Source organism: Ips typographus, linkage group LG11 (assembly GCF_016097725.1).
Source record: "Ips typographus isolate SLU linkage group LG11, UJ_Ityp_2.0, whole genome shotgun sequence".
Classification (NCBI taxonomy): Eukaryota; Metazoa; Arthropoda; class Insecta; order Coleoptera; family Curculionidae; genus Ips; species Ips typographus.
The window spans coordinates 8,878,514-8,904,532 of record NC_138432.1 but is presented as its reverse complement, the minus strand read 5'-3'; the positions used below and the strand labels follow the sequence as shown (position 1 = coordinate 8,904,532).

Below are 26,019 nucleotides of genomic sequence, written 5' to 3'. Positions count from 1 at the left end.
TTTTTAAAACTTGAAACAAAGGTCAAGCATATTTACTGTATCCATGGAGAAGATCTCATTCAGTAGCAACTTCCAGACCTGCAGAATTGGCTGATGTTTACTGAATCTATCGAAGATAATATTGAAGAACTTTATAAATGAAGATATTCAAAGGAAACACACGTCTTTTTTGTTGAAAAACATGTTATAACTTAAGCATTTCTTCTTCTAACCCACAAACTGAAGAGTTATGCACCTAATTTTCAAGTGCAAATATCTTGAAACTGGTATAAAATGCTGACAGTAAACAACCACCCTTATACTTTATATCTTATCTCACTTATCAATTTTACGTATTACTGACATTTTTTGGCCTATTATTTATATTAGTTGTACTTTAATGTACTAAGAGACCTCACTATGAAGTGTTTACTACTGTTTGGTGTTTTGGCAACTTTCTACCAAGTCACAACCTGGTAAGTTTCTTTTAATTAATGTTCGATGGTTAAAAGTGCTGAATTTCCAGCTCCCGCCTTTTTGATGAAGACGAGGTAAGCAACATCGCCTTTCCTGAAGGATTTTTTTGGGGCTACGCCTCTGCAGCTTACCAAGTAGAAGGAGCTTGGGATGAGGATGGAAAAGGTAGTTCTAACATTATTCAAACTACAAACTTGACCAGAGTATTTTAAGGTGAAAACATTTGGGATTGGGATGCCCACAACACTGACTGGTTCCCCGTAAACCAAACCGGTGATGTTGGTTGTGATGCTTACCACAACACTGATGTGATGTTGGTAAGTCCAGTAATTAGTTTCGTGTAACTGTTATGCCATAATTTAAAAGGTTTTTGCAGCTCTTTTGGTCAAACAAGGTGTGAACGCCTACAGATTATCAATTGCCTGGTCGAGAGTGTTGCCCAATGGACGTCCAGACAGTTTAAATGAAAAAGGTCAGTTATTTACAGTTATTACAAATTTGATTTTAACGTGTTGTTCAGGCATAGCTTACTACAAAGATTTGATTGCCAAACTGAAAGCCAACAATATTGAACCCATTGTAACCATGCACCATTGGGACAATCCTAAAGCGATAGAAAATGAAGGTGGATTCTTAAATGAGGTACACAAAAGAACTTAAATCTTATAACAACAATCACGAAAATGTTACTTTATAAAGAGCATTATTACGGCTTTTGCGGACTACGCCACGATCCTTTTTGAGAACTTTGGAGACGACGTAAACTGGTGGAGCACTTTCAATGAACCTAGACAAGTCTGTTTGGGAGGATACGACGCTGGTGGTATTTAACCTCAAAACCTCAATCCAGGTCGAGGAGCGTACATTTGCTCTCACAATTTATTGAGGGCCCACGCCAAGGCGTATAGAATTTATGACGAAAGTTCCGAGCCACTCAAAACGGTATTGAGGTAAAGTTTTTTTAGAGAATTTATAACTCAATTGTAATTGACAGGAAAAGTTACTATGGTAATTGATGAGCCTTGGTATGAACCAGCTTCAAACTCTTCCGAAGATCTTGAAGCTGCTGAACGTATCAACTTGATGACTGTAAGTTCTACGAAGAATTTCCTAATGTAGTCCAACAAACTTGCATATTTTAGTACGGATGGTATGCCCATCCTATAGTATTTGGTGACTATCCTGAAGTAATGAGACAAAGAATCGATGAACGTAGTGCTCTGCAAAATTTAACTGAATCCAGACTACCCTACTTCACTGAAGAGGAAAAATAGAAATTAAAGGTTTTTGCACTCCATTTCACTAAAATTAGTAGGTTTACAGCCAAACGTTTTTTCAGGAAGTACGATTTCCCTTACCATCAACATGTACACCAGAAACATGGCTGGATGGATGGAAGAGGTGGACATAACAGCATTAGTACGTGGCCGATATTTCTGTGAACGTTTATCAGCCTGATGATTGGGAAAAAAAACCATAACTGGTTGGTTTAAGGTATTTGAAACTTTTAAGTCCAACTTTGGGAAGTTTATCAGTCGTTTTATAACAGGTAGTACCATGGGGAGCACGCCGTTTAATTAATGGCTTAAACACACCTATGGAGATGACAAAGGGATATGGTCACTGAAAACGGATACCATGACAATGGAAATGTGATGGAAGACTTGGACACTCGAGGTCGTTATCACACGGTTTGTTTACACCTATTTAGAGACAGCATTGTATGATTTTACGGTGGTTCAGTTGTATTTAAGTCACATCAATGATGCCATCTACCAAGATGGTGTAAACGTAATTGGTTACATGGCTTGGCGTTTAATGAACGACGTTGAATGGTATTCAGGATGGCAGTCGTAAGTATTAATTGGAAATTTGGCAGAATTATCAAGTGATCAATAAATGGTTATTTGCAGGGTTACTTGGGGCATTACCACGTGGACTTTGACAGCGAAGAGAACCCGAACCCCCAAAGAATCTGCAAATACTACAGAAAAGTTACGACAACCAGTTGTTTAGTGGATTCATGCGAAGCACCAGCACAAGTGTTAAACATTTAACTGGCTTATAATAAAGTTGTTAAATAAATCCTCTGGTTTAAAAACCCAATCTGGTATATTTTCTTAACAGTTATAACTCCATTGCCATTAATACAGCAACTAAAATAGTTAAATTACTTAACTATACTAAAAAAAAACTCTACTGTACTATAAGTTTAGTTTAGACAGTGATATTTTACACCTGATCTGTCACATTCAAACCTCACTTAGTTTTACTTAACTTAATTTACTGTGTCGGGAAAACAGGCATAACACTTGCTTTAGACCTTCCGTTTATTTTTGTTTTTTTTGCATTAATTTGACCTGTTTCCATGTGTTTTCGGTAAATTGTTCAAATTGCACTTGAACCAAGATAAATATTTTGGAAATTTGAAACAAATTCTTCACTTGATGACTAGCACCTATTTTATTTGATTTACCGGACAGTAATTTGGATGCAAATCAATTTCACTCTTTTATTTGTTTCTTTGTAAATTTATTACTTTTTCTTGTTTTTTGGCTCGTACTGAACTGAACTTTCCATATTTGATAATTTTAAGAATAACCCAAAATACCATTTTTGGTTTTTGGAACCAATTAGGTTCAGAGTATCCTCATGCATCTACTTCAGTAGTTTCAATTACTTTATTGCAAAGGACTTAACTAATATAACTTGGTATTCCCTATCTAATCAATGTACTCATATGTGGTGATATATACACAAACACATCGTTAGTATGCAACAGAACTTAAATCACAATGGAAATTTTAATAATAATTTCTCTGTTGGCTAAACTTTGCTTAGGACAAAGGTAAGTCCATTGATTCAAATCCCACGCATTTTAAAGCTGAATAAAATTCAGTGCCAGTCTTTTTGATGAGGAGGAGGTAAGCAACATTGCCTTCCCCGAAGGATTCTTCTGGGGATACGCTTCTGCCGCTTACCAAGTGGAAGGAGCATGGAATGAAGATGGAAAAGGTACTTAATACAAGTAAACTAAGTGAGAGTGAACATGAAAGTAATATAGTTTCATAAAAATCTCTCCAGGTGAAAATATCTGGGATTGGGACGCTCACAACACTGATTGGTTCCCAGTAAATCAAACTGGTGACGTAGGCTGATGCTTACCACAATACTGACGTTGATATAGGTAAGTCCAGATTTAATTATTAACTGACATTTTGTGTAATTATAAACATTTTCAGCCCTTTTGGTCAAACAAGGCGTAAACGCCTACAGATTTTCAATTGCCTGGTCCAGAATATTGCCTAATGGTCGTCCAGACAGCCTCAATGAAAAAGGTACAATATTCAGTCTTGAATGATTAAGGTTTTAATGTTTTTGTTACAGGAATAGCTTATTACAAAGACTTGATTACCAAACTAAAGGAAAACAATATTGAACCTATTGTGACTATGCACCATTGGGACCAACCAACAGCTTTGGAGAACGAGGGAGGATTCTTAAATGAGGTACCAATAGATTATAAAATTACGTAAATGCTGTACATCCGTTAATCTGACGTTTTGCGCCTTAATGATCAATCATTTTTTAAGAGTATCATTACGGCTTTCGTGGACTACGCCACCATCCTCTTTGAGAACTACGGGGACCAAGTAAAATGGTGGAGCACTTTCAACGAGCCAAGACAAACTTGTGCTGGAGGTTACGATTACGGAGGCATCTCACCTCAAAAACTCAATCCTGGACGAGGTGGCTACATTTGTTCCCATAATTTGTTAAGGGCCCACGCCAAAGCTTACCGAGTCTACGACGAACAGTTCCGTGCAACTCAAAACGGTATAAAGCTCATATTAGGGTTTTGGAGGGAATTCATTTAGGTTTGAACAGGTAAAGTGTCTATGGTTATTGACGAGCCTTGGTATGAACCGGCCTCAAATTCTACTCAAGATCTTGAAGCGGCTGAACGAATCAATTTGATGACTGTAAGTATCTGCTTAGAGTAATGTAAAATCTGAATTTCTGTTTTTAATAGTATGGTTGGTATGCCCATCCTATAGTATTTGGTGACTATCCTGAAGTGATGCGGCAGAGAATTGATGCACGTAGTGCCGCTCAAAACTTAGCTGAATCCAGGCTTCCTTCCTTTACTGAAGAGGAAAAGGAAGAAATTAAAGGTTTTGTAATTCTAGTAAAAATTACCAAATTTACAGCTGAAATTTTGTAGAAAGTTACGATTTCCTTACCATTAACATGTACACCACTAATATGGCTGCCTGGATGGAAGACATAACTACAGATGAAATCAGTTATGGTGCTGATATTTCCGTTAACGTTTACCAGCCTGATGATTGGGAACCACAGTAACCAGTTGGTTTAAGGTACTCAAACCCACTCAAATCTGCTTTAACAAGAAAACATATTGTAATTACTTTTTAGGTAGTACCTTGGGGAGCTCGTCGTCTGGTCAACTGGATTAAAAACACCTACGGAGATGAAAGGCATCATCGTCACTGAAAACGGATACCATGACAATGGTAATGTGATGGAAGATCTGAACACTCGAGGACGCTACCATAAGGTGAGTTGTTCTCTGGACATAACATTTTTTAAATGATTATTCAGTTGTATTTGAGCAACATCAACGAGGCAATCTACAAAGATGGCGTAAACGTGATTGGTTACATGGCTTGGAGTTTGATGATGACGTGGAATGGTATGCAGGGTGGCTGTAAGTTCACACATTACCAAACAACAAGAATCGTGGTTTAAATTAAGTGTTTCAGTGTGAATCTGGGTCATTATCACGTCGATTTTGACAGTGAAGAAAGACCAGAACTCCTAAAGAATCCGCGGAATATTACAGAAAAGTGACTACCACAAGTTGTTTGGTGGATTCGTGCGAACCAGCCGCTGTAAGTGTCAGGCATTTGACTAGTTTGTAAAATCGTAAATAAAATACTTCAAATTTTAAGTGTTTTTCATTTTATTTGTTTATAATATAGCAGGTGGTATAAGAAGTTCATTTGTATGTGAGTCAGGAGTATAATTGTATTACATGCGGTTTAACCTTGGCTGACCAAAACGATAAGCATTCCTACGAATTCGGAATATTATAATATTTTTAAATGCAAATACCAAACGAGCTATTGTTTTAAATGTGGTTAATGCGTTTTAGTCACTAGTATAAGTACACCATCAGTTGAACGTGGTGTTTGATGCAGATACCAAACCCATAAATCATCTCTAGCAAGTAAGTGCAATTATTTTATAAATTTGTATTACTGGAAGCTAAATGAATGTTTACTTAATTTAAATTATTTTTGGTATTTGTAGTTATATTAGTACCAATTAATATACAATTTAGTGGTTGTTTGCATAGCTTGATTGCAGTAGTTAATGTAATTCAAAACTATTAATTATTGTTTTGTCATTCAATATTATTTAGGTTTTGGCCATATTTTAATTCACTGTTCACAACAAACACAAATTTAACACTATGTTGTAAAAGCATTTAGGACAGAAGATAAGTACGCCACTGGTATCTACACCACCCATAGCATTAATAATATTAATTCTGTAGTTTCCAGATTAATTCAGTACTTATCTTTTACTTAATAACGAGGCCAGTGGTGTAACTAGAAATATACCTATTTTACCTAACAAAAATCCAAAGTTTCCACTCGTTATGAGCCCATTTGTGTGGCCATCATACTCAATTTGTATTAATTGATATTCATTGGCTAGCTTTTGACTGGATTTTAATAATACTGTCAAAGAGAGTTAGCGAACACCAAACAGAGGGCGTATCACAGGACAACCTTCAACTTGATGAATAAAAATAATGTTTAACAACAATGCTGTTGCACTTATCTTATCTGAATTATTTCGAGATAACTTACGGCATTAAATTTGTTTAGAAGTGATAGATATGTCACCTAAATACCATCTCACCTATTTTGATCTAACCGGACTAGGAGAACCCATCAGGATGCTTTTGCACTATGGTGGTATGGAATTTACAGAAACTAGAGTCTTGAGGCAAGAATGGTTGGCTTTAAAACCCTGTAAGTTGTTTATGTATTTTCCATTTAAAATTAAAATTTTAAAGGTTTTAGCCATTGAACCATTGCAACAACTACCTGTACTTGATGTGGATGGTAAACGTATGCATCAAAGTAGCAGTATTGCCAGGTATTTGGGTAAACAAGTAGGACTTGCTGGTGATAATGAGTGGGAATCGTACGAAATTGATGCAGTCGCTGACACTGTAATGGATTTTCGCCATGGTTGTGAAACCAACTGGATTTTTGTACTTGAGTGTTAAATGCAGACATTTTCTAGAAGTGGCACAATACTATATCGAACGGGACCCGGTCAGAAAGAAGAGAATTAAAGAGAAATTGGACAACGACAAATTGCCCTTCTATTTGGGCACTTTTGAGGCGTGGGCCGAGAAGAATAATGGGTACCTGGCGAATGGGAAAGTACGAACATTTCACGATAAAAAATTGCCAAACCTAAAATTTTCTATTTTAGCTATCTTGGGCCGATCTCTATTTCGATTCGATTACCTGCTATCTAAGTCATTTTATTAAGGAAGAATTAATAACTGACAAGTATCCCAACTTACTGAAAGTAAGAGCTAATGTATACGCAACGCCTGGTATTAAAGAATGGGTGGATCGACGGCCTAAAGATGATTTCTGGCACTAACAATTTTCCTTGTAAATATTTGAGTACAAAACACATGACAAATTCAACTAGTGATGAAACCTTTACTGAGTATTAAGTACATATTATTGCTTAACAAACTTAGCACTGAAAATTAAGATATCTCAAATAAAAAATTGCTTTTAACTACTCTAACCAGTTTGTTACTTCATAAAAAATGTTATTATTAACAGTGTGACATTAGTCAAAAATTTGCACTAGCACAGAGATTAAAATCTCTTCCTGTGTGGGTATTAAAGTCCCACACATCAATTGATAACTCAAACTATAATTCTAATTAAATTCGGTGATGAAATAAAGAAAATTGGTCCGCAATTAGGCGGTAACACGGTTGTCCTCGAAATGTTTGCCTTGGCTTCGTAAATTTCGCATTAATAAATCTATACGAACGTGGATTTCCATTAATTACGCAAAATTCGTTCACTCAAAGAATTAAAAATAACACACATTAACTTGACTTTGTAACATGCTAATTACCAAAGAGACTAAAAACTTGTAATGTCAGTCAAACGGTATAATTTTGTGTACGACCCTGGTAATTTCTTATTCCCTTACTATCAAAATAGTCAATAATTTAAAGCTTTATAATGCTTAATTATAAATGACCAGTGGCGTACAAAAAATGCAAAAGTGAACTACAGTCTGTTCAGTGACTTTTGATTGTTACATCACAATCACCAGCAAAAAACGTACGTCGATTATTAAATGTGATATGGATTGGTTGTCAAAATGATTATAGTTAATTACAATTTAAAACAATTCTAGGAAGCTTTAAAACAGTTGTGGAAGCCTCTGGCACTATTTAGAAGGTTATCAGTAGCATTTAGAGGTCTCTGACACTTTCAAAATGGTTCTAGAGGCCTCTGGCAATTTAAAACACTTATGGGAATATTTAAGACACTTGTAGAGGGCTCTAGCACTTTTTAGAAGTTTCTCAGAAGCATTTAGAGGTCTCTGACACCTTCAAATTGTTCTAGAGACTTCTGGCAATTTAAAACAATTCTAGGAAGCTTTAAAACAGTTATAGAAGCTTCTGGCACTATTTTAGAAGGTTCTCAGTAGCATTTAGAGGTCTCTGACAACTTCAAAATTGTTCTAGAGACTTCTGGCAATTTAAAACATCTCTAGGAAGCTTTAAAACAGTTATAGAAGCTTCTGGCACTATTTAGAAGGTTCTCAGTAGCATTTAGAGGTCTCTGACACCTTCAAAATTGTTCTAGAGACTTCTGGCAATTTAAAACGTCTCTAGGAAAGCTTTAAAACAGTTATAGAAGCTTCTGGCACTATTTAGAAGGTTCTCAGTAGCACTTAGAGGTCTCTGACAACTTCAAAATTATTCTAGAGACTTCTGGCAATTTAAAACAATTCTAGGAACCTTTAAAACAGTTATTGAAGCTTCTGCCACTATTTAGAAGGTTCTCAGTATCATGCAGAGGTCTCTGACAACTTCAAAATTGTTCTAGAGACTTCTGGCAATTTAAAACATCTCTAGGAAGCTTTAAAACAGTTATAGAAGCTTCTGGCACTATTTAGAAGGTTCTCAGTAGCATTTAGAGGTCCTCTGACACCTTCAAAATTGTTCTAGAGACTTCTGGCAATTTAAAACGTCTCTAGGAAGCTTTAAAAACAGTTATAGAAGCTTCTGGCACTATTTAGAAGGTTCTCAGTAGCATTTAGAGGTCTCTGACACCTTCAAAATTGTTCTAGAGACTTCTGGCAATTTAAAACATCTCTAGGAAGCTTTAAAACAGTTATAGAAGCTTCTGGCACTATTTAGAAGGTTCTCAGTAGCACTTAGAGGTCTCTGACAACTTCAAAATTATTCTAGAGACTTCTGGCAATTTAAAACAATTCTAGGAACCTTTAAAACAGTTATTGAAGCTTCTGCCACTATTTAGAAGGTTCTCAGTATCATGCAGAGGTCTCTGACAACTTCAAAATTGTTCTAGAGACTTCTGGCAATTTAAAACATCTCTAGGAAGCTTTAAAACAGTTATAGAAGCTTCTGGCACTATTTAGAAGGTTCTCAGTAGCATTTAGAGGTCTCTGACACCTTCAAAATTGTTCTAGAGACTTCTGGCAATTTAAAACGTCTCTAGGAAGCTTTAAAACAGTTATAGAAGCTTCTGGCACTATTTAGAAGGTTCTCAGTAGCATTTAGAGGTCTCTGACACCTTCAAAATTGTTCTAGAGACTTCTGGCAATTTAAAACATCTCTAGGAAGCTTTAAAACAGTTATAGAAGCTTCTGGCACTATTTAGAAGGTTCTCAGTAGCATTTAGAGGTACTCTGACAACTTCAAAATTGTTCTAGAGACTTCTGGCAATTTAAAACATCTCTAGGAAGCTTTAAAACAGTTATAGAAGCTTCTGGCACTATTTAGAAGGTTCTCAGTAGCATTTAGAGGTCTCTGACAACTTCAAAATTGTTCTAGAGACTTCTGGCAATTTAAAACATCTCTAGGAAGCTTTAAAACAGGTATAGAAGCTTCTGGCACTATTTAGAAGGTTCTCAGTAGGCATTTAGAGGTCTCTGACAACTTCAAAATTGTTCTAGAGACTTCTGGCAATTTAAAACATCTCTAGGAAGCTTTAAAACAGTTATAGAAGCTTCTGGCACTATTTAGAAGGTTCTCAGTAGCACTTAGAGGTCTCTGACAACTTCAAAATTGTTCTAGAGACTTCTGGCAATTTAAAACATCTCTAGGAAGCTTTAAAAACAGTTATAGAAGCTTCTGGCACTATTTAGAAGGTTCTCAGTAGCATTTAGAGGTCCTCTGACACCTTCAAAATTGTTCTAGAGACTTCTGGCAATTTAAAACATCTCTAGGAAGCTTTAAAACAGTTATAGAAGCTTCTGGCACTATTTAGAAGGTTCTCAGTAGCACTTAGAGGTCTCTGACACTTTCAAAATGGTTCTAGAGGCCTCTGGCAATTAAAACAGTTATGGGAAGTTTTAAGACACTTGTAGAGGGCTCTAGCACTTTTTGGAAGGTTCTCAGTAGCATTTAGAGGTCTCTGACACCTTCAAGATTGTTCTAGAGACTTCTGGCAATTTAAAACAATTCTAGGAAGCTTTAAAACAGTTATAGAAGCTTCTGGCATTATTTAGAAGGTTCTCAGTAGCACTTAGAGGTCTCTGACACTTTCAAAATGGTTCTAGAGGCCTCTGGCAATTTAAAACACTTATGGGAAGATTTAAGACACTTGTAGAGGATTTTGGCACTTTTAGAAGGCTCAGTAGCATTTTAGAGGTTTCTGATATTTAAAAATGATTCCGAAAATTTAAAACAGTTATGAAAAGGTTTAAGTCACTCTGGCACTTTAAGGAGATTCTCATCAATAACATTTAGAACTCTATGGAACTTTAAAAAATGGTCTTAGAGGCTTCTGGCAATTTAAAACAGTTATGTGAAAGTTTAAGACACTTGTAGAACCCTCTGGCACTTTTAAGAAGGTTCTTAATTTCATTTAGAGGTGTATGAACCTTTCAAAATTGACTTAGACACTTCCAGCAATTGAAAACAGTTATGGGAAGGTTTTTGAGATACTTCTAGAACCTTCTGGCAAGATTCCCAGTAGCATTAGAGGTCTATGGGACTTTCAAAATGACCCTAGAAGATTTAAGCAAGTTTTTCAAGTCACTTTTCACTAATAATAGATTTTTGTTTTACTTCTTCCCTCTGGCACGTTAAAAACAATTCATAGTAAGCTTAAGAAGGTTTCAGAGGTCTCTGGCAATTCAAAATGGCTGTCAGAGGCCTCTGGCACGTTAAAAACAATTCATAGTAAGCTTAAGAAGGTTTCAGAGGCCTCTGGCAATACAAAATGGCTGCCAGAGGCCTCTGGCACGTTAAAAACAATTCATAGTAAGCTTAAGAAGGTTTCAGAGGCCTCTGGCAATACAAAATGGCTGCCAGAGGCCTCTGGCACGTTTAAAAACAGTTTTAGTAAGCTTAAGAAGGTTTCAGAGGCCTCTGGCAATACAAAATGGCTGTTTTTACTGGCAATACAAAAAAGTTCTTTTAGTTACAAATATTCGGACAGTTTTTTGACACTTTACTCTCCACACATGATGTGGTAATCAATCTTCTGAAGATTCTCGGTGTTATAATTTTATTTATCAAATCTAAAGAATGTTGAAAGTACATTTTTCCAGTTAAGAAGTTTTCGTGCATATAATCCATTCTCTAGTATTAATTAAGGAAGAAGGGTAGTAAGGAAGAGGAATGTAATTCATAGAATATAAAATTCTTTATAACAAAATGAATAACTAGTATTAGAGCAGAATTAGCAATGTTGCTCACTTAAAACAAAAAATCTGATCACAAGAAAACAAAGCAATTTAGAATAGTTCCACCAGTTGGCAATATAACTGGAAATCGTGTATTGGGAAATAAAATCATTACACGGTTCATGATCAAAGTGAAACACACCACAGTGAAAACGGCCATCTGCATGTGAATGTCAATGATCAGGAAGTAGTCACGTGAGGCACATAAATAGGAAAAGGTAGAAATAAAACGCGACTAGAAATTTGCTGCAAAACCATTTCGCATTCCTCAACTAGAAGAAAGAAAAAAATAATCATAATTAGTCTCATGTGTGCTATTATAACTAGGAATTTCACTGCCAGAATGCAGTTGGTAGAGATTATTTAATATGGTCATAATTGGTAAATACATTAATTTTAGTTTGACGAAGCGTGGGCTTGCAACTTTCGACTAATTGATAATAATATCTGATAGTGTCGTTAAATATTAGGATGTTTGTTTTCGTTATGTTACCCAAGCCAGGAAATGATTTGTCGAAAGTACGCCCATCTAGATTGAGACAAGTATTCACTTCCTAAGGCCGTTACGGTATAAACATTTGCATATTCGCTTTTTTTTGTGATATGGAAATTTGTTTCTTTTCTTCAGCACCTTGGCACCTAATAAAGTACAGTTTTACGCAATCATGTGTTTTAACTCACTTGATATGCAGAAAGTACGTTAGTACGTTCCCTAAGTTGTAAAGTAATTGGAATTATATAATTACATGTAAGTTATGGAGAGACGTTCTATTGATTTACATACTTTACTGAAAATGTTGGTAGTAAGTTTTTTCTTAATTTAAATAAAACGATAATAAAAATTCTTTATCTAAGTAATATTGTAGAATGGTGAAAATTGGTTTTATTATACATAAGCAATATAAAATTTCAAGTCCATACTATTAAGAAACGTAAATAACAAACATATTTCATATCTTTAACACCTGAACTGGTAAATGTTAACGACAGTACCCAATAAAATTGCCCGTTTGTGTCAATTACGTTATTACTACTGTTCGGTGCAGAATGTTGTATCCAATAAGTTTATTGATATACACACTATAATAAGGTGGTCTCCTAAAAGTAAAATATAGCATTAAAGTGTTCAAAAAATTAGAAATTGCAAGAGCGTAACAAATAAGGCATTGACCATGCAGTAAATACCACACTTATGGGAATGTGAATTAGAGATTGGACGAATAATAATTAAGGTGCTGCAACTAGTTGTAGTTGTTTTATAAATAAACATTTATTCAATAAATAAATCCGCACTATTAATTGCTGTTGAAGGGAAATTGTACAAAAAACCAGTTCTGCATGTTTTAATGTTTTACCCTGTCAGGAATAAAGAAAGTTGTGTTATTTCCCATCATTATCAAAAGCCTAAAACCTAATTAGTCAATTTGCTTAATGAACCAAATTGTTAATTAATGATTTTTAAGCCTCGAAAACCAAGTTTAAGGCAGTGCAACCTAGATATAGATGCGGACAGTTCACTTAACCGACCTTACTCCGTTTGAATCGAAATTGCCACATAACACCTGAAATTGTTTATGAAAATGTGGCTCCTTACACAACCAGTCATAAAAGAATGTGGCTTGTATTTCCTACAGTTCCAACATCATTTAAAAAAAGCTGTATTCCGTACTAAAAAAGTCAAGTAAAAGTTGCAGGAATTTAAAATTATGCTCCTAATAATCGAATCGGCTGTAACCTACATTATGAACAATCCACTATCTCACGATCGCCAATACTCAATAAAGTGTAAGAACAATATACACGAAAAAAAATACTTTATATAGATCAATTATTTACCGTTATGACCAGCCAAGCTACTTACAAAATGATTCGTGCTCTCAGGTAAAATTTATGTTACATAACGTATGGTTATGTAACCACCACAAAGACTCCTGAATTTGCACAGTTCAACAGTTTGGTCAGCAGGGGATCAATGGATAATAAATAATTATGTCACTAATAATTATATTGTTTTGTGTAAGATTAATCGACCTAATAAAATAACCAGGATTGCTGTGTAAATGTCTAGAGGCAGTTTACTTAAGTATGTAAGAAAAACTGTATAAAGTAACGAATATGTTATATGTAAATTAGTTACGGTGTGTTATAAGTTAAGCTTTACTGTTGTGTACAAAAAGTCATATTTAGAATTAAATTATAATGTTAAAGATTATCGGACCATTTCGATCAATATAAGCTAGTAAATGGTAAAAACTGTGATATGTGAAATTTGTATTAAACTAGTTTTTCAATGCTAAAGAAATTTTGTAATTGTTCAGACAATTATGTAAAGAAAAATTTACTTTTCTATTTAATTAATTCATAGACCTCGTCATCAATTTAACAATGTTTTTAAAATGAAATTATACAGAAATTGCATACCAATTTCCTCGATACCTGAACCATTCAATTACTTTTAACTGAATAGGAACATTATAGACTCATTATTTACTGGAAACCATCGTTAAAGTTAACCGACCTCCAGTTAAATTTATAGCTCCTTTCGGTAGTTTCTCGCGGATATCTCACAATCAAAGGCAACGAGCGACTTAATCTCAAACCAGGAGATTAGTGATAGTTGGTTTGTTGTTATTAATAGTTTCAACAGTCGCACATTTACATATCAAGGTTCCTAGCGCATACCTACAGCGGGAAACATCAACAAGAGAGAGGAAACAAGTATCAATAAATAAAGTCGTGAATTGCGACATTTGTTTATCTGTTCATTAATCCAGTTTAACTTCATCAAAACAATCATAACCTTAGACAACTCCTTAAATGCTTCATTCAGTTATGGAATCTTATTATTCTCAGCAGACGACCACACGTAATGACTACCAAGTTCAGGTTCAAGAATGCTAAACAGTCTAGTGCTGTTGTAATGACACTGCATCAATGATGATGAACTTTCGTTTTTTTATTGCAGTTACAAGTGTAGTATTACAATTGAATGGTTATTTGTGATTTCAATTTAGAGTCGACAGAAAAAGTTAAATATGTCATTAATGTGTGGTGACAAAAGTTAATAGCTCTTTTATATCTGTTTGGCGCGACACTTATAAACAAACAACGATTTTTTTACCATTTGCTTGATTATACAGCACCCAGGGTCGACCAGGCTTAACATTAGATCAAGGAACGATTTGGCACGTGATTTTTGTAGGTTAATAATGTGTGTGCCAAAAAAAGCATTATTGAGAGTAATTATGTCGCAATAAGACCGCAACTGCAAATTACTGGATCGTTTTATCAAACGTATCGGAGATTTTGTGTTTTTTTTTCCGGCAAGCTACTTAAGAGCAATAAATAATAATTACCTGTCATATTTTTTGTAAATTTTCTATTTTACTTGATTGGAATGAGATTTGATATGTCTCCAAATGGACAACAGGGTATATTTCTTTACATGCACGAATAAACTGAACTGCCTTCTCCTAAATAAAATCCCTCATTAAACGACCTTTTTTAAGTTTAATATTAATATTTTGAGCCGAATGTAATAGTATAGAAAAATTACACAGTTAATCACAAAAAAATGCAAATATCAAATTTGATGATTTTATAAGCATTAATTAATGCTTTTAGGAGACTGCACTTATGCAACCAAAAATACAACTACGTGTATAAATGGTTGCTTGCTCTGGTTCATAATATAAGGAACTAATTATAACACAATATGAAGTAAATCTGCTTTCATTTACATCTTTAAACCTTTAAAATTAGAAAAGCAATTGAAACCAATAAAAAAATAAGTACAAATTGAAAGAAATAACAATATGTACCAGCTCATTCACCAAACCAAACTTATAATTTTTGGAATGGGCATGGCTAAGTTGCCCCGTTTAGCCGCTAGAGAGCGCCAAAATTGACTCTTGTTTTTTGCAGTTTTTGCTCAATATCTCAGGAACGTTTCAGGTTAGAGGTCTGAAGCTAATATCACAAATGCACCGCGATGGGATGCAACTTTTACCTTCTATACACTTTCTGGTACCATGCACCGTTTTGCCTTGAAAAATTAAAAACTAGAATTGTCAAGAATTTTCAAGGGTGTAGGTACCTTCTAATTTTTTTCAGACATTTTTTTATTTTCAAAATTACCTCAACTGTTTAAATATATTCAGGTTAATAGTACAAAAATTACGTAAAGATAATTTGTCAAAATGTCATTTTGCAAGGGTGCCACGCCCTAAAGTGTCAAAATTTACATAATTTCAAGCTGGGTATCAAAATTGACTCTCGTTTTTTGCAGTTTTTGCTCAATATCTCAGGAACGTTTCAGGTTAGAGGTCTGCAGTTATTACCACAAATGCACCTCGATGGGATGCAACTTTTACCTTCTATACACTTTTTTGGTACCATGCACCGTTTTGCCTTGAAAAATTAGAAACTAGAATTGTCAAGAATTTTCAAGGGTACGTACCTTCTGATTTTTTTCAGACATGTTTTTATTTTTTAAATTAATCTCAACTGCTTAAATACCTTCTGGTTAATAGTACAAAAATGACGTGAAGTGTCATTTGTCAAAATGTCATATTGCAAGGGTGCCACGACCTAAAGTGTCAAAATTGACATAATTTCAAGGTCACCTCCGAAACGGTGCCAGAGCAAAATGGACGTCAGATTTGTGTTCCCCAGTTCAAATTAGTTAAAAAATTACTTTGATCAAGGAAAATCCAAAATGGTCGCCGTTAGTATAGAAGGCCCAAAAAATCTCTCCCAAAAAAGTTTCGTGCACTTTTCCAGAAAATCGTCCATTCTGGTTAATAGTACAAAAATGACGTAAAGTGTCATTTTTGTCAAAATGTCATATTGCACAAGGATGCCACGACCTAAAGTGTCAAAATTGACATTATTAGAGCATGTGTTTGACACCATGTGCCAAAGTTTTTGGATTACTTTGGCCGCATTCGTTTTCACGCTCCACGGACCGAGCAGAGCTTTTTCGACGTCACAATGACGTAATTTGACAGTTGGTCAAATTATGTTTTTGCCAAATTACGTCATCGTGATGTCAAAAACACTCTGCTCGCCCTATGGAGCGTAAAAACGAATGCGAACTTCGGCTATCTCTGAGCTAGTAATAATAACCGTGTTTATTTGGTTAGCGGAAATGGCGTTTAAGATTAGCCTAATGTTATCCGATAACAGAAATGTAACATGGCAAAATATATAAAAAAACATACTTTATCAATTACAGAATGTAAATAAACAGATCTATGTACTTGAGAATACTTATATAAATTATATTGAGCCAGGTTTCGTAACATTATAATCTTGGTAATTCAATTTATAACCTTTAAAATCAACTAATGTTCTTCAAATTAACAAAAAAATGGTTTAAACAAAATTCTACAAATAAAAAGTTGCACAACAAACTTAATCAACCATCAGTTTACTTGTATAAATAAATCCACATATCATCATCATCATCAGTTACATAAGTGCTGAAAATCCCATTACCTATAAAAAACTGTGTAATACCACTTTACTCATCAGTGGGTTCCAATCAGTCAAATAAACATGGCACCCAAATATAAGTTAACGTATTTTGATTTTAGCGGCTTGGGTGAACCTATAAGATTTATTTTTCATTATGCCAACATTCCCTTTGAAGACAACCGCGTCAGCAATGAAGAATGGCCTAAACTAAAACCAAGTAAGTATAGCTGAGTCATTCAAATGTCCGCTTCTTCAGTATTTTACTCTTCTTTCAGATACACCATTAGGACAAATGCCCGTTCTCGAATTTGATGGTAAAACTTTGCATCAGAGTTTACCTATAGCCAGGTATGTTGCTAAGTTAGCTGGTCTAAATGGTGACAACGACTTGGAGGCTTATGAAATTGACGCTGCCGCAGAGACTGTTAATGAAGTTAGAATAGGTTAGTGTTTATTGATCAAACCAGGAAATGTTCTGAAATTTTTCCTTACAGCAATTTCCCAATACGTTCATGAGCAAGAGCCTTTGAGGAAAACTCAAATTAGGCAAACTCTCGATAAAGAGCGATTGCCTTTTTATTTAGGAAAACTGGACTCATGGGCAAAAGCTAACAATGGTTATTTAGCCAATGGAAAGGTACCATACACTTAACCAATTATCAACTCATTCATTTATAAAAATCATATATAGATATCTTGGGCTGACTTATATTTGGTATCAGTCTTTGGATACTTAAGCAGCTTAATACAAAGAGATTTATTTGAGGGTTACCCTAACCTACAGAAAGTCAAAGAAAATGTACTGGCCAATCCTGGAATCAAAAGTTGGGTAGAACGACGACCAGCAGATAATTTTGTCTAATTATTTAATAAAACAATACTTGTGAAATGTATGACAATAAAAAGAGAACGTTTTAAAGACTATACAGGGTAATTCAAATTCGACCCTCACCATTGGGATCTCAGAAACCATAAGAGATACGAGAAAGTTTAAATTGGGGCAAAGTTGCGCAATTTAAAGCTCAACCAAATGCTGTTTTAAAATTTTTGATTTTCCGAGTACTTCCGAAGATATCCGAAAAAAACTGAAAATTTGATTTTTTGTTTTTATTTATTTCTAACCTTATTTGAAGAGATATTAATTTTATTTTTTAAAAATTTTTTCAGAAATTTTTTTAATTTCAAAATTAACCTCAACTGCTTAAATACCTTCAGGTTAATAGTACAAAAATGACGTAAAGATAATTTGTCAAAATGTCATTTTGCAAGGGTGCCACGCCCTAAAGTGTCAAAATTGACATAATTTCAAGTTCATCTCCGAAACGGTGCCAGAGCAAAATGGACGTCAGATTTGTGTTCCCCAGTTCAAATTAGTTAAAAAATTACTTTGATTAAGGAAAATCCAAAATGGTCGCCGTTAGTATAGAAGGCCCAAAAAATCTCTCCCAAAAAAGTTTCGTGCACTTTTCCAGAAAATCGTCCATTCTGGTTAATAGCAAGGATATTAAACAGTACAGGATTGCTCGATCGGCCGATTTTGTTTCCCGGCGGCGAATGAATTCTGACGTCACAGTGGGCCTTCGGGTGCACAATACGCTAAATATTCGCCCGAGATGCTATGTAAGAGATCATGTTCGTGAATGATCGACTGCAATCGCGCATCGCGCAAAACAATCGCGCAAACGCGAGAGACCCATGGTGACGTAAAAATCGTCACCGGCCCGAGCCGATACCGGCAAGATTGCGCTTATGGGATTAAGCACTCCTGTACTGTTTACCGTCCTTGGGTTAATAGTACAAAAATGACGTAAAGTGTCATTTGTCAAAATGTCATATTGCACAAGGGTGCCACGACCTAAAGTGTCAAAATTGACATTATTAGAGCATGTGTTTGACACCATGTGTCAACATTTTTGGATTACTTTGGCCGCATTCGTTTTCACGCTCCACGGACCGAGCAGAGCTTTTTCGACGTCACAATTTGACAGTTGACAAATTACGTCATCGTGATGTCAAAAACACTCTGCTCGCCGAAATATTCAATAAGAAGTGAAATGTCAGTGTTTGGACCTAACCCTAAAAACATGTCGCCACAAACTCTTGAGAGAGACGATGTGAACTTAACCGTACTCTGTAGCGACAAGAACAAAAAAGAGCGTGTGCAAAATTATCTTTATTCTCAACGTTTGTTAATCGTATTTCATTTATTTAGCTAGTATTTTGTCTAATAAATGAATCATACCAGTTAAAAGTTGTCGATTAATAGCATCCGAACGAAATCCAAAACGAAAAAAGTGAATCAAGAACCAGCAGCAATAACAAGTGTGTTGGAACAATTAGCTTTCCACACAAATAAGCAGAAGTCAAAACATTTTGGTCCTTCGAGCCGGATATTAGTCAAGTTAAATGTGAGTCTGTTCCATTTTCCTATTTAACCGCTACTTAGTGCATGATAGAGGCTGTTTTTATGTGTAGGAGTAGAAACAAATCATATTTTAGCCATCTATACTCTATACCTAAACGTGTAATCTAAGCTTTAAAACAATCAGAAAACAGTAGGTGTGGTGGAATCTAGTGTCTCCTATAACCATAAAATGGCGGCAATTGAAACATTATTTAGGAAAATGGCTTCAGTAAAAGCAAAGTTAACCATTTTCAGCAATTTTCTGATGAGTTTGAGGTTGAACAACTAGAGTCACGCCTTGAACGCTTTGTAAGCATCTTAGATGAGTTTGAAGACATTCAATCTCAGATAGAGGAGTTGTGTGATGAAAATGGCTTAGATACACAGCTCAGTGAACGTGAATCATTTGACTCCAAATATCATAACTTGTATAGCCGAGCTAAAACCTTGCATAAACAGAATTTAACTAAGAATGTGGATGGTGCTGTTTCAATTTGTTCAGGTTCTCTAAACAATATTAATCTAAGCTCAAATTTAAACCATCTAAAGTTACCTCCTATTCATATTCCCACCTTAGAAGAGAAAACTTAGTGATGATTTATCTAAGCATTTAAGAGCACTACATTCACTTAATCAACCAACCAATCACTGGGATACTTTGGTAATATACTTACTTAGTCACCTCAAAGTTGGATGATGTGACCTTGAGATATTGGGAAACTGAAAAGGCATTATTGCCAAATGCTGACTTAGAAGCAATGAAACTTTTTCTCAAAAAGCGCAGTAATTTGTTGGAAACTTTAGAATCAAGTAAACATGTTTCAGCTAGTAGTGATTCATTTAAGAAAACTTATGCAAATCATATGCAGTTAAACAAAGACCGACATAAACAGCAAAATGAAAGTCGAAGCTTTTTAAATACTAACACTGTATGTTCATTTTGTAAAGAAAATCATTACATTCAAGATTGCAGTAAATTTGTGCAGCTAACAGTTAAAGAACAAAATGATCAAGCTATTAAGAGACGTCTTTGCTTTAACTGCCTACGAAGTAACCACAGTATCAAGCAATGTGTCGCCAGTTCATGTAGAATTTGTAAGGGGCGTCATCATACACTTTTACACATTGAAAAAGAGCCAATCCCAACTTCTAGTAACTTGAATCCAGCCAGTATGGGCGTCGAGCTTGTTTGTGAAAATAATAGAATAGATTGTACAGAAAACAATGTAAATTTAACAACTAATCTGCTGGCACAATGTAATCAAGTTTTTCTTTCCACTGTTTTGGTTCAAGTCTTTGATCGAAATAACCATCCAGTAACACTTCGAGCACTTCTTGATGCAGGCTCACAAAGCAGTTTTGTAACATTGAATGTTTTAAACAAATTAGGGATTTCTTGTGAACCAGTAAATATACGTGTTGGTGGTTTGAATGGAAGGGAGTCAAAAGTATCAGGTATAGCAAGTTTTCTTGTACAATCACAAATAAGCAACTTTTCTAGGAAAATTTCATGTTTGGTAGTGCCCCACATAACAGGATGCCTACCAAATTTTCGAATAGACCCAAGCATATTACAAATACCTAATAACATTAAATTAGCAGATCCACAGTTTAGTGTATCCAGACCCATAGACATGCTTTTAGGTGCAGATTGTTTTTGGGACTTAATTTGTGTTGGACAGATCAAATTAGGAAATTCAGGGCCGTATTTACAAAAGACAAAACTCGGGTGGATAGTAGCTGGACAAATAGCTTCAATTAGCACTAACTTAGTTCAATGCAATTTAAGCAGGAGCATCGATATTGACAAAGGGTTAACTCGTTTTTGGGAACTAGAGGAAGTAGAAACTTCAAAGCCGCTTTCCAAGAATGAGAAACTTTGTGAAGTACATTTTCAAAATACCTTTAAACGAGACAAAGACGGACATTTTTTAGTTACTATACCTCTCAAAGATGACCCTGGTAGATTAGGAGACTCGTTTGAAACTGCTAAAAAGCGTTTCATAAACTTAGAGCGTAGATTTCTCAGGGACGATCAGTTTAAACAAGAATATCATAGGTTTATCATCGAATATCAAACGTTAGGTCATATGAGTAAGGTTGATAGTCCCCATCTAGGCAATTACAATTATTATCATCATGGAGTGGTTAAAGAAAGCAACAACTAAGCTTCGAGTGGTCTTCGACGCTTCATGTCCTAATAGTAGCGGAATCAGTCTCAATGATTTACAGCTGGTTGGTCCTACTATACAATCTGACTTATTTTCCATTCTAATCAGTTTTCGTCAGCATACTATAGTAGTATCCGCAGATGTGGAAAAAATGTATAGAATGTGTCGAGTAGTAAAGGAGCAGAGACCATTACAGCGCATACTTTGGAGAGACAACCCGGGCGAGCCTATTGGAGTTTACGAGTTGAATACTGTAACATACGGTACCGCGTCCGCTGCCTTCTTGGCAATCAGGTGTTTGTTTCAACTAGGAATAGAAACTGAAGCAAGTCATCCTAAGGCTTCAAAAATCATTAAGCGGAACTTTTATGTAGACGACTCACTCATGGGCGCCGACACAGAAGAAGAAGCCATTCTTCTGGCTAACGAGATATCTGTCATTCTTTCAAAGGCAGGCTTTCATTTAAGAAAGTGGGCTAGCAATTCTATTCGCGTTTCTCAGGGAATTCAGACTGGAGATCAAAGAGAGATCATTGATTTTGGCAACAATGAAAATACTAAAACCCTGGGTATGTTTTGGAACATGGATGATTACTTTTTTTATAATATCACTAACAAGTTTAGCAAGAATGTCACCAAGCGTCATGTTCTTTCCGAAATATCACAAATATTTGACCCTTTGGGACTCTTGAGCCCTTGTATTATTAGAGCAAAATTGTTGTTAAGGGACATTTGGTTAGAAAAGTTGGACTGGGATCATTCCTTAACGCAGCCTCTACATACAAGATGGCTAAACTTTCGTGACAACCTTCATACTTTAAATAACTTGAAAATACTCAGACAAATTACTTGTAGAAACGTAATTCGTAATGAAATACACGGGTTTTGTGACGCCTCTTTTCAAGCATATGGAGCGTGTGTGTATTTAAAGTCATGGGATAAAAATAACGATACTTTTGTAAATTTGATCGCTGCAAAATCAAAGGTAGCCCCACTTAAAACTCAAAGTATTCCTAGACTTGAATTAACTGGTGCTCTTCTTTTGGCAAATCTAGTCACTAAAATACTTAATTCACTCGACATATCCATCGACAGAATCGTGCTGTGGACTGATTCCACCATCGTCTTAGGTTGGCTTCGCATGGAGCCAAATCAACTGCAAGTTTTTGTGGCAAATCGAATCTCTATGCTTTTAGAACTTACCCAGGTTAGCAGCTGGCGTCATGTACCAACAGCAGATAATCTAGCCGATTGTGTTTCACGTGGCATTAGTTGTCAAGAGCTTTTATTTCTCAATACTTATTGGGAGGGACCCAAGCTTTTACTGTCAGAAGAACATTGGCCTCAAACTCTTCCTACTGCTCGTGATTTACCTGAGTTGCGTAAGGCTGCAATCTTACTCAACATAAACTTAGTAACTGATAGCATAGATTTTACGCGATATTCATCTTTGACCAAATTAGAACGTGTAAGTAAGATTGCAGCCTACTGTATTAGGTTCATAAGGAACTGTTCAAAACAAAGGATAGAGAGAACCTTCGGATGTTTGCGGGCAACTGAAATTAAAGAAGCTTCACTGGTTTTGGCAGGTCTTTCTCAAAAGCAAACTTTCGGTGAAGAAATAGTTGCACTAGCCTCCGGCAAGGACATCAATCCTAAAAGCAAGTTAATGCCACTTAGTCCGTTTTTAGATCATCAGGGTATACTAAGAGTAGGTGGTAGATTGGCCAATGCGAATCTTAAATATGCTAAAAAACATCCTATTATTCTTAGTTCGAAGCATCAGTTTACAAAAATGCTTTTTGAACGTGAACATATCAGACTACTTCATAGTGGGCCACAACTTACACTTTCATCAGTACGTCAGAGTTACTGGCCGTTATTAGGTCGAAATTTAGCCCGACAAACCATTCACAAGTGTATAAGATGTTATCGAGCGCTGCCAAAAAACTTGACACCTGTCATGGGTAATTTACCTTCAGAGCGCATTGAACCAGCACCACCATTTTATAATACAGGCGTAGACTACGCCGGTCCGTTTCTCATAAAAGACCGAAATGGTCAAGGATGTAAGGTTAGTAAGGCTTACATTAGTGTTTTTGTCTGTTTTGCCACTAAGGCAATACATCTCGAACTTGTTTCGGACTTAACAACCATGTAAAATGCACTCGGACAATGGCACTAATTTTGTTGGTGCAAGCGCAGAATTGAAGCGTTTAGCAGCCTTTTTTAATCAAAACGGCTCTGCTCTTACTGAAATCCTGGAAAACGAAGGAATTTCTTGGTGTTTTATTCCACCTCGCGGGCCTCATTTTGGCGGATTGTGAGAGGCGGGAGTAAAGTCCGCTAAATCACACCTACTGCGCGTAGCAGGAAACGCGATACTCACTTATGAGCAATTTTATACTCTGCTCGTACAGATAGAAGCAGTCTTAAACTCACGTCCTTTGTTCCCCCTCTCTAACGACCCCAACGACCTCGCTCCCATAACTCCGGCTCACTTTTTAATTGGCCGACCATTAATGGCTGCACCAGATGTCAATTTACACAATGTTCGTGAAAACCGTCTGAATCATTATCAACGTATACAGCAACTTCAACAACACTTTTGGAGGCGATGGTCCACCGAATACCTAACCGAATTGCAATGTCGCAACAAATGGACCAAAAGGGTTTGCCCTATTGCTATCAATGACCTGGTTGTGATCATCGAAGACAGACCACCTTTAAAATGGGCATTGGGACGGATAGTTTCGCTTCATCCCGGCACTGATGGAATCACAAGAGTAGTCACCGTAAGGACTGCGGGAGGAGTCCTCAAGAGGCCTGTAGCCAAATTATGCAGACTTCTAGTCGAGGTTGAAAGAGGAGCCTTTTAAGGCGGGGGCGATGTTAAGGCCGAAAATATTCATAAGAAGTGAAGTGTCAGTGTTTGGACCTAACCCTAAAAACAAACTCGTGAGAGAGACGATGTGAACTTAACCGTACTCTGTAGCGACAACAACAAAAAAAAGCGTGTGCAAAATTATCTTTATTCTCAACGTTTGTTAATCGTATTTCATTTATTTAGCTAGTATTTTGTCTAATAAATGAATCATACCAGTTAAAAGTTGTCGATTAATAGCATCCGAACGAAATCCAAAACGAAAGAAGTGAATCAAGAACCAGCAGCAATAGCAAGTGTGTTGGAACAATTAGCTTTCCACACAAATAAGCAGAAATCAAAACATTCTTATGGGCGCCATATTGGATTTTTAGCCCACCAAATAGTACGTTTTATTCTGATTTTAGTGATGTATAATAACTTATGATTTGCTTCATAAATAACAAAATAATTCAATAAAAACTATTTTTACTTTAGTTATTGGCTTAGAGTTAATGGGCCGTTTTAAAAAAATGTCATTATTTGACAGTACTTGTCAAACACGATAATTCGGATGATCATTAGAGCGTTAATCATAGTTAAAAATGTATCTAGAAAAGAAACCCCTGCAGAAAATGTTATTATTATACAAGCATTGCTGAACTATTTAGGTTAATCAGAAAAAGAGATTTGTTAGCATTATCTCTAACTTAAAAGGCTTATTTATGTTTCCAAGAGAAAGATCATCATTTTAAGAACTTTTTATTCATTCATATTTATTCGAGTGAATAAACCGGTTTAAGTCACGTGTCTTATACAGTATTTTATTAAATTTCGACTTCTTATATTAAAAAAAAACTAAAATTACAGTTCTATTAAATTTGCACCGCGCCCCGTAGATGTAACATTGATGTTTGTTTGTTTACATCTGTAAATAGGCGAATGTCATTCAGAGTGATTTAATAGTTATTTATACAGCAAGTGACTTAAACCATTTTTTATTCACGAAAAGAACAACTAGGTCCACAAGCGTAGCGAGTGGCCTAAGCTGTTCGAGTGAATAAACCGGTTTAAGTCACGTGTACACCTTTGTGACTAAGTATGTTCAGGCCAATTGCGTGTGACAAGTACTACCAAGTAATCTTCATAAAACGTCTCATTAACAAAGCTAACTAAGGTAAAATCCCTAAAAGCTCTAATGATCGTCCGAATTATCGTGTTTGACAAGTACTGTCAAATAATGACATTTTATAAAACGGCCCATTAACTCAAAGCCAATAACTAAAGTAAAAATAGTTTTTATTGAATTATTTTGTTATTTATGAAGCAAATCATAAATTATTATATATCACTAAAATCAGAATAAAACGTACTATTTGGTGGGCTAAAAATCCAATATGGCGCCCATAAGAAAAAAGAAAGTTGATGATGGCTGCCAAAAAACGAAACGTCGTGTGGCAAATTTGAATCCATCATCGAATAGCTGAGAAAAAGTGGCAATGAAAAGGTGCTTTTAGTTTTGGAATATCTCTTCAAATAAGATTAGAAATAAAAACAAAAAATCAAATTTTCAGTTTTTTTCGGATATCTTCGGAAGTACTCGGAAAATCGAAATTTTTAAA

The 26,019-nt window shown here is 35.5% G+C and overlaps 1 protein-coding gene, 1 long non-coding RNA gene and 2 pseudogenes across 4 annotated transcripts; all 4 read left to right on the top strand.

Annotated features, from left to right (window-relative positions):
* The first annotated feature begins 295 nt into the window (after nucleotides 1-295).
* LOC145735069 (myrosinase 1-like) lies at nucleotides 296-2,562 on the top strand (annotated as a pseudogene). The gene is made up of 11 exons (XR_014179583.1): nucleotides 296-455; nucleotides 506-621; nucleotides 670-764; nucleotides 823-928; nucleotides 977-1,098; nucleotides 1,156-1,398; nucleotides 1,451-1,545; nucleotides 1,599-1,739; nucleotides 1,780-1,950; nucleotides 2,006-2,147; nucleotides 2,200-2,562. The product of XR_014179583.1 is annotated as a myrosinase 1-like (transcript).
* A 586-nt stretch (nucleotides 2,563-3,148) lies between these two features.
* Nucleotides 3,149-5,428, top strand: LOC145735067 (myrosinase 1-like; annotated as a pseudogene). The gene is made up of 12 exons (XR_014179581.1): nucleotides 3,149-3,304; nucleotides 3,356-3,471; nucleotides 3,541-3,643; nucleotides 3,699-3,794; nucleotides 3,844-3,965; nucleotides 4,050-4,293; nucleotides 4,345-4,439; nucleotides 4,490-4,631; nucleotides 4,682-4,835; nucleotides 4,894-5,035; nucleotides 5,080-5,185; nucleotides 5,241-5,428. The product of XR_014179581.1 is annotated as a myrosinase 1-like (transcript).
* Nucleotides 5,429-5,558: 130 nt separating this feature from the next.
* LOC145736106 (uncharacterized) lies at nucleotides 5,559-17,883 on the top strand. The gene is made up of 9 exons (XM_081990357.1): nucleotides 5,559-5,707; nucleotides 6,375-6,521; nucleotides 6,573-6,743; nucleotides 6,799-6,941; nucleotides 6,994-7,164; nucleotides 16,999-17,176; nucleotides 17,235-17,402; nucleotides 17,454-17,596; nucleotides 17,651-17,883. Exons 2-9 carry the CDS (start codon nucleotides 6,386-6,388, stop codon nucleotides 17,819-17,821), a joined length of 1,281 nt encoding a protein of 426 aa, XP_081846483.1. The 5' UTR covers nucleotides 5,559-5,707; nucleotides 6,375-6,385; the 3' UTR covers nucleotides 17,822-17,883.
* On the top strand, nucleotides 9,969-13,796 carry LOC145735070 (uncharacterized). Its single transcript, XR_014179584.1, has 2 exons — nucleotides 9,969-11,345; nucleotides 11,405-13,796. It is a non-coding gene; the product is annotated as an uncharacterized LOC145735070 (long non-coding RNA).
* Nucleotides 17,884-26,019: the final 8,136 nt, after the last annotated feature.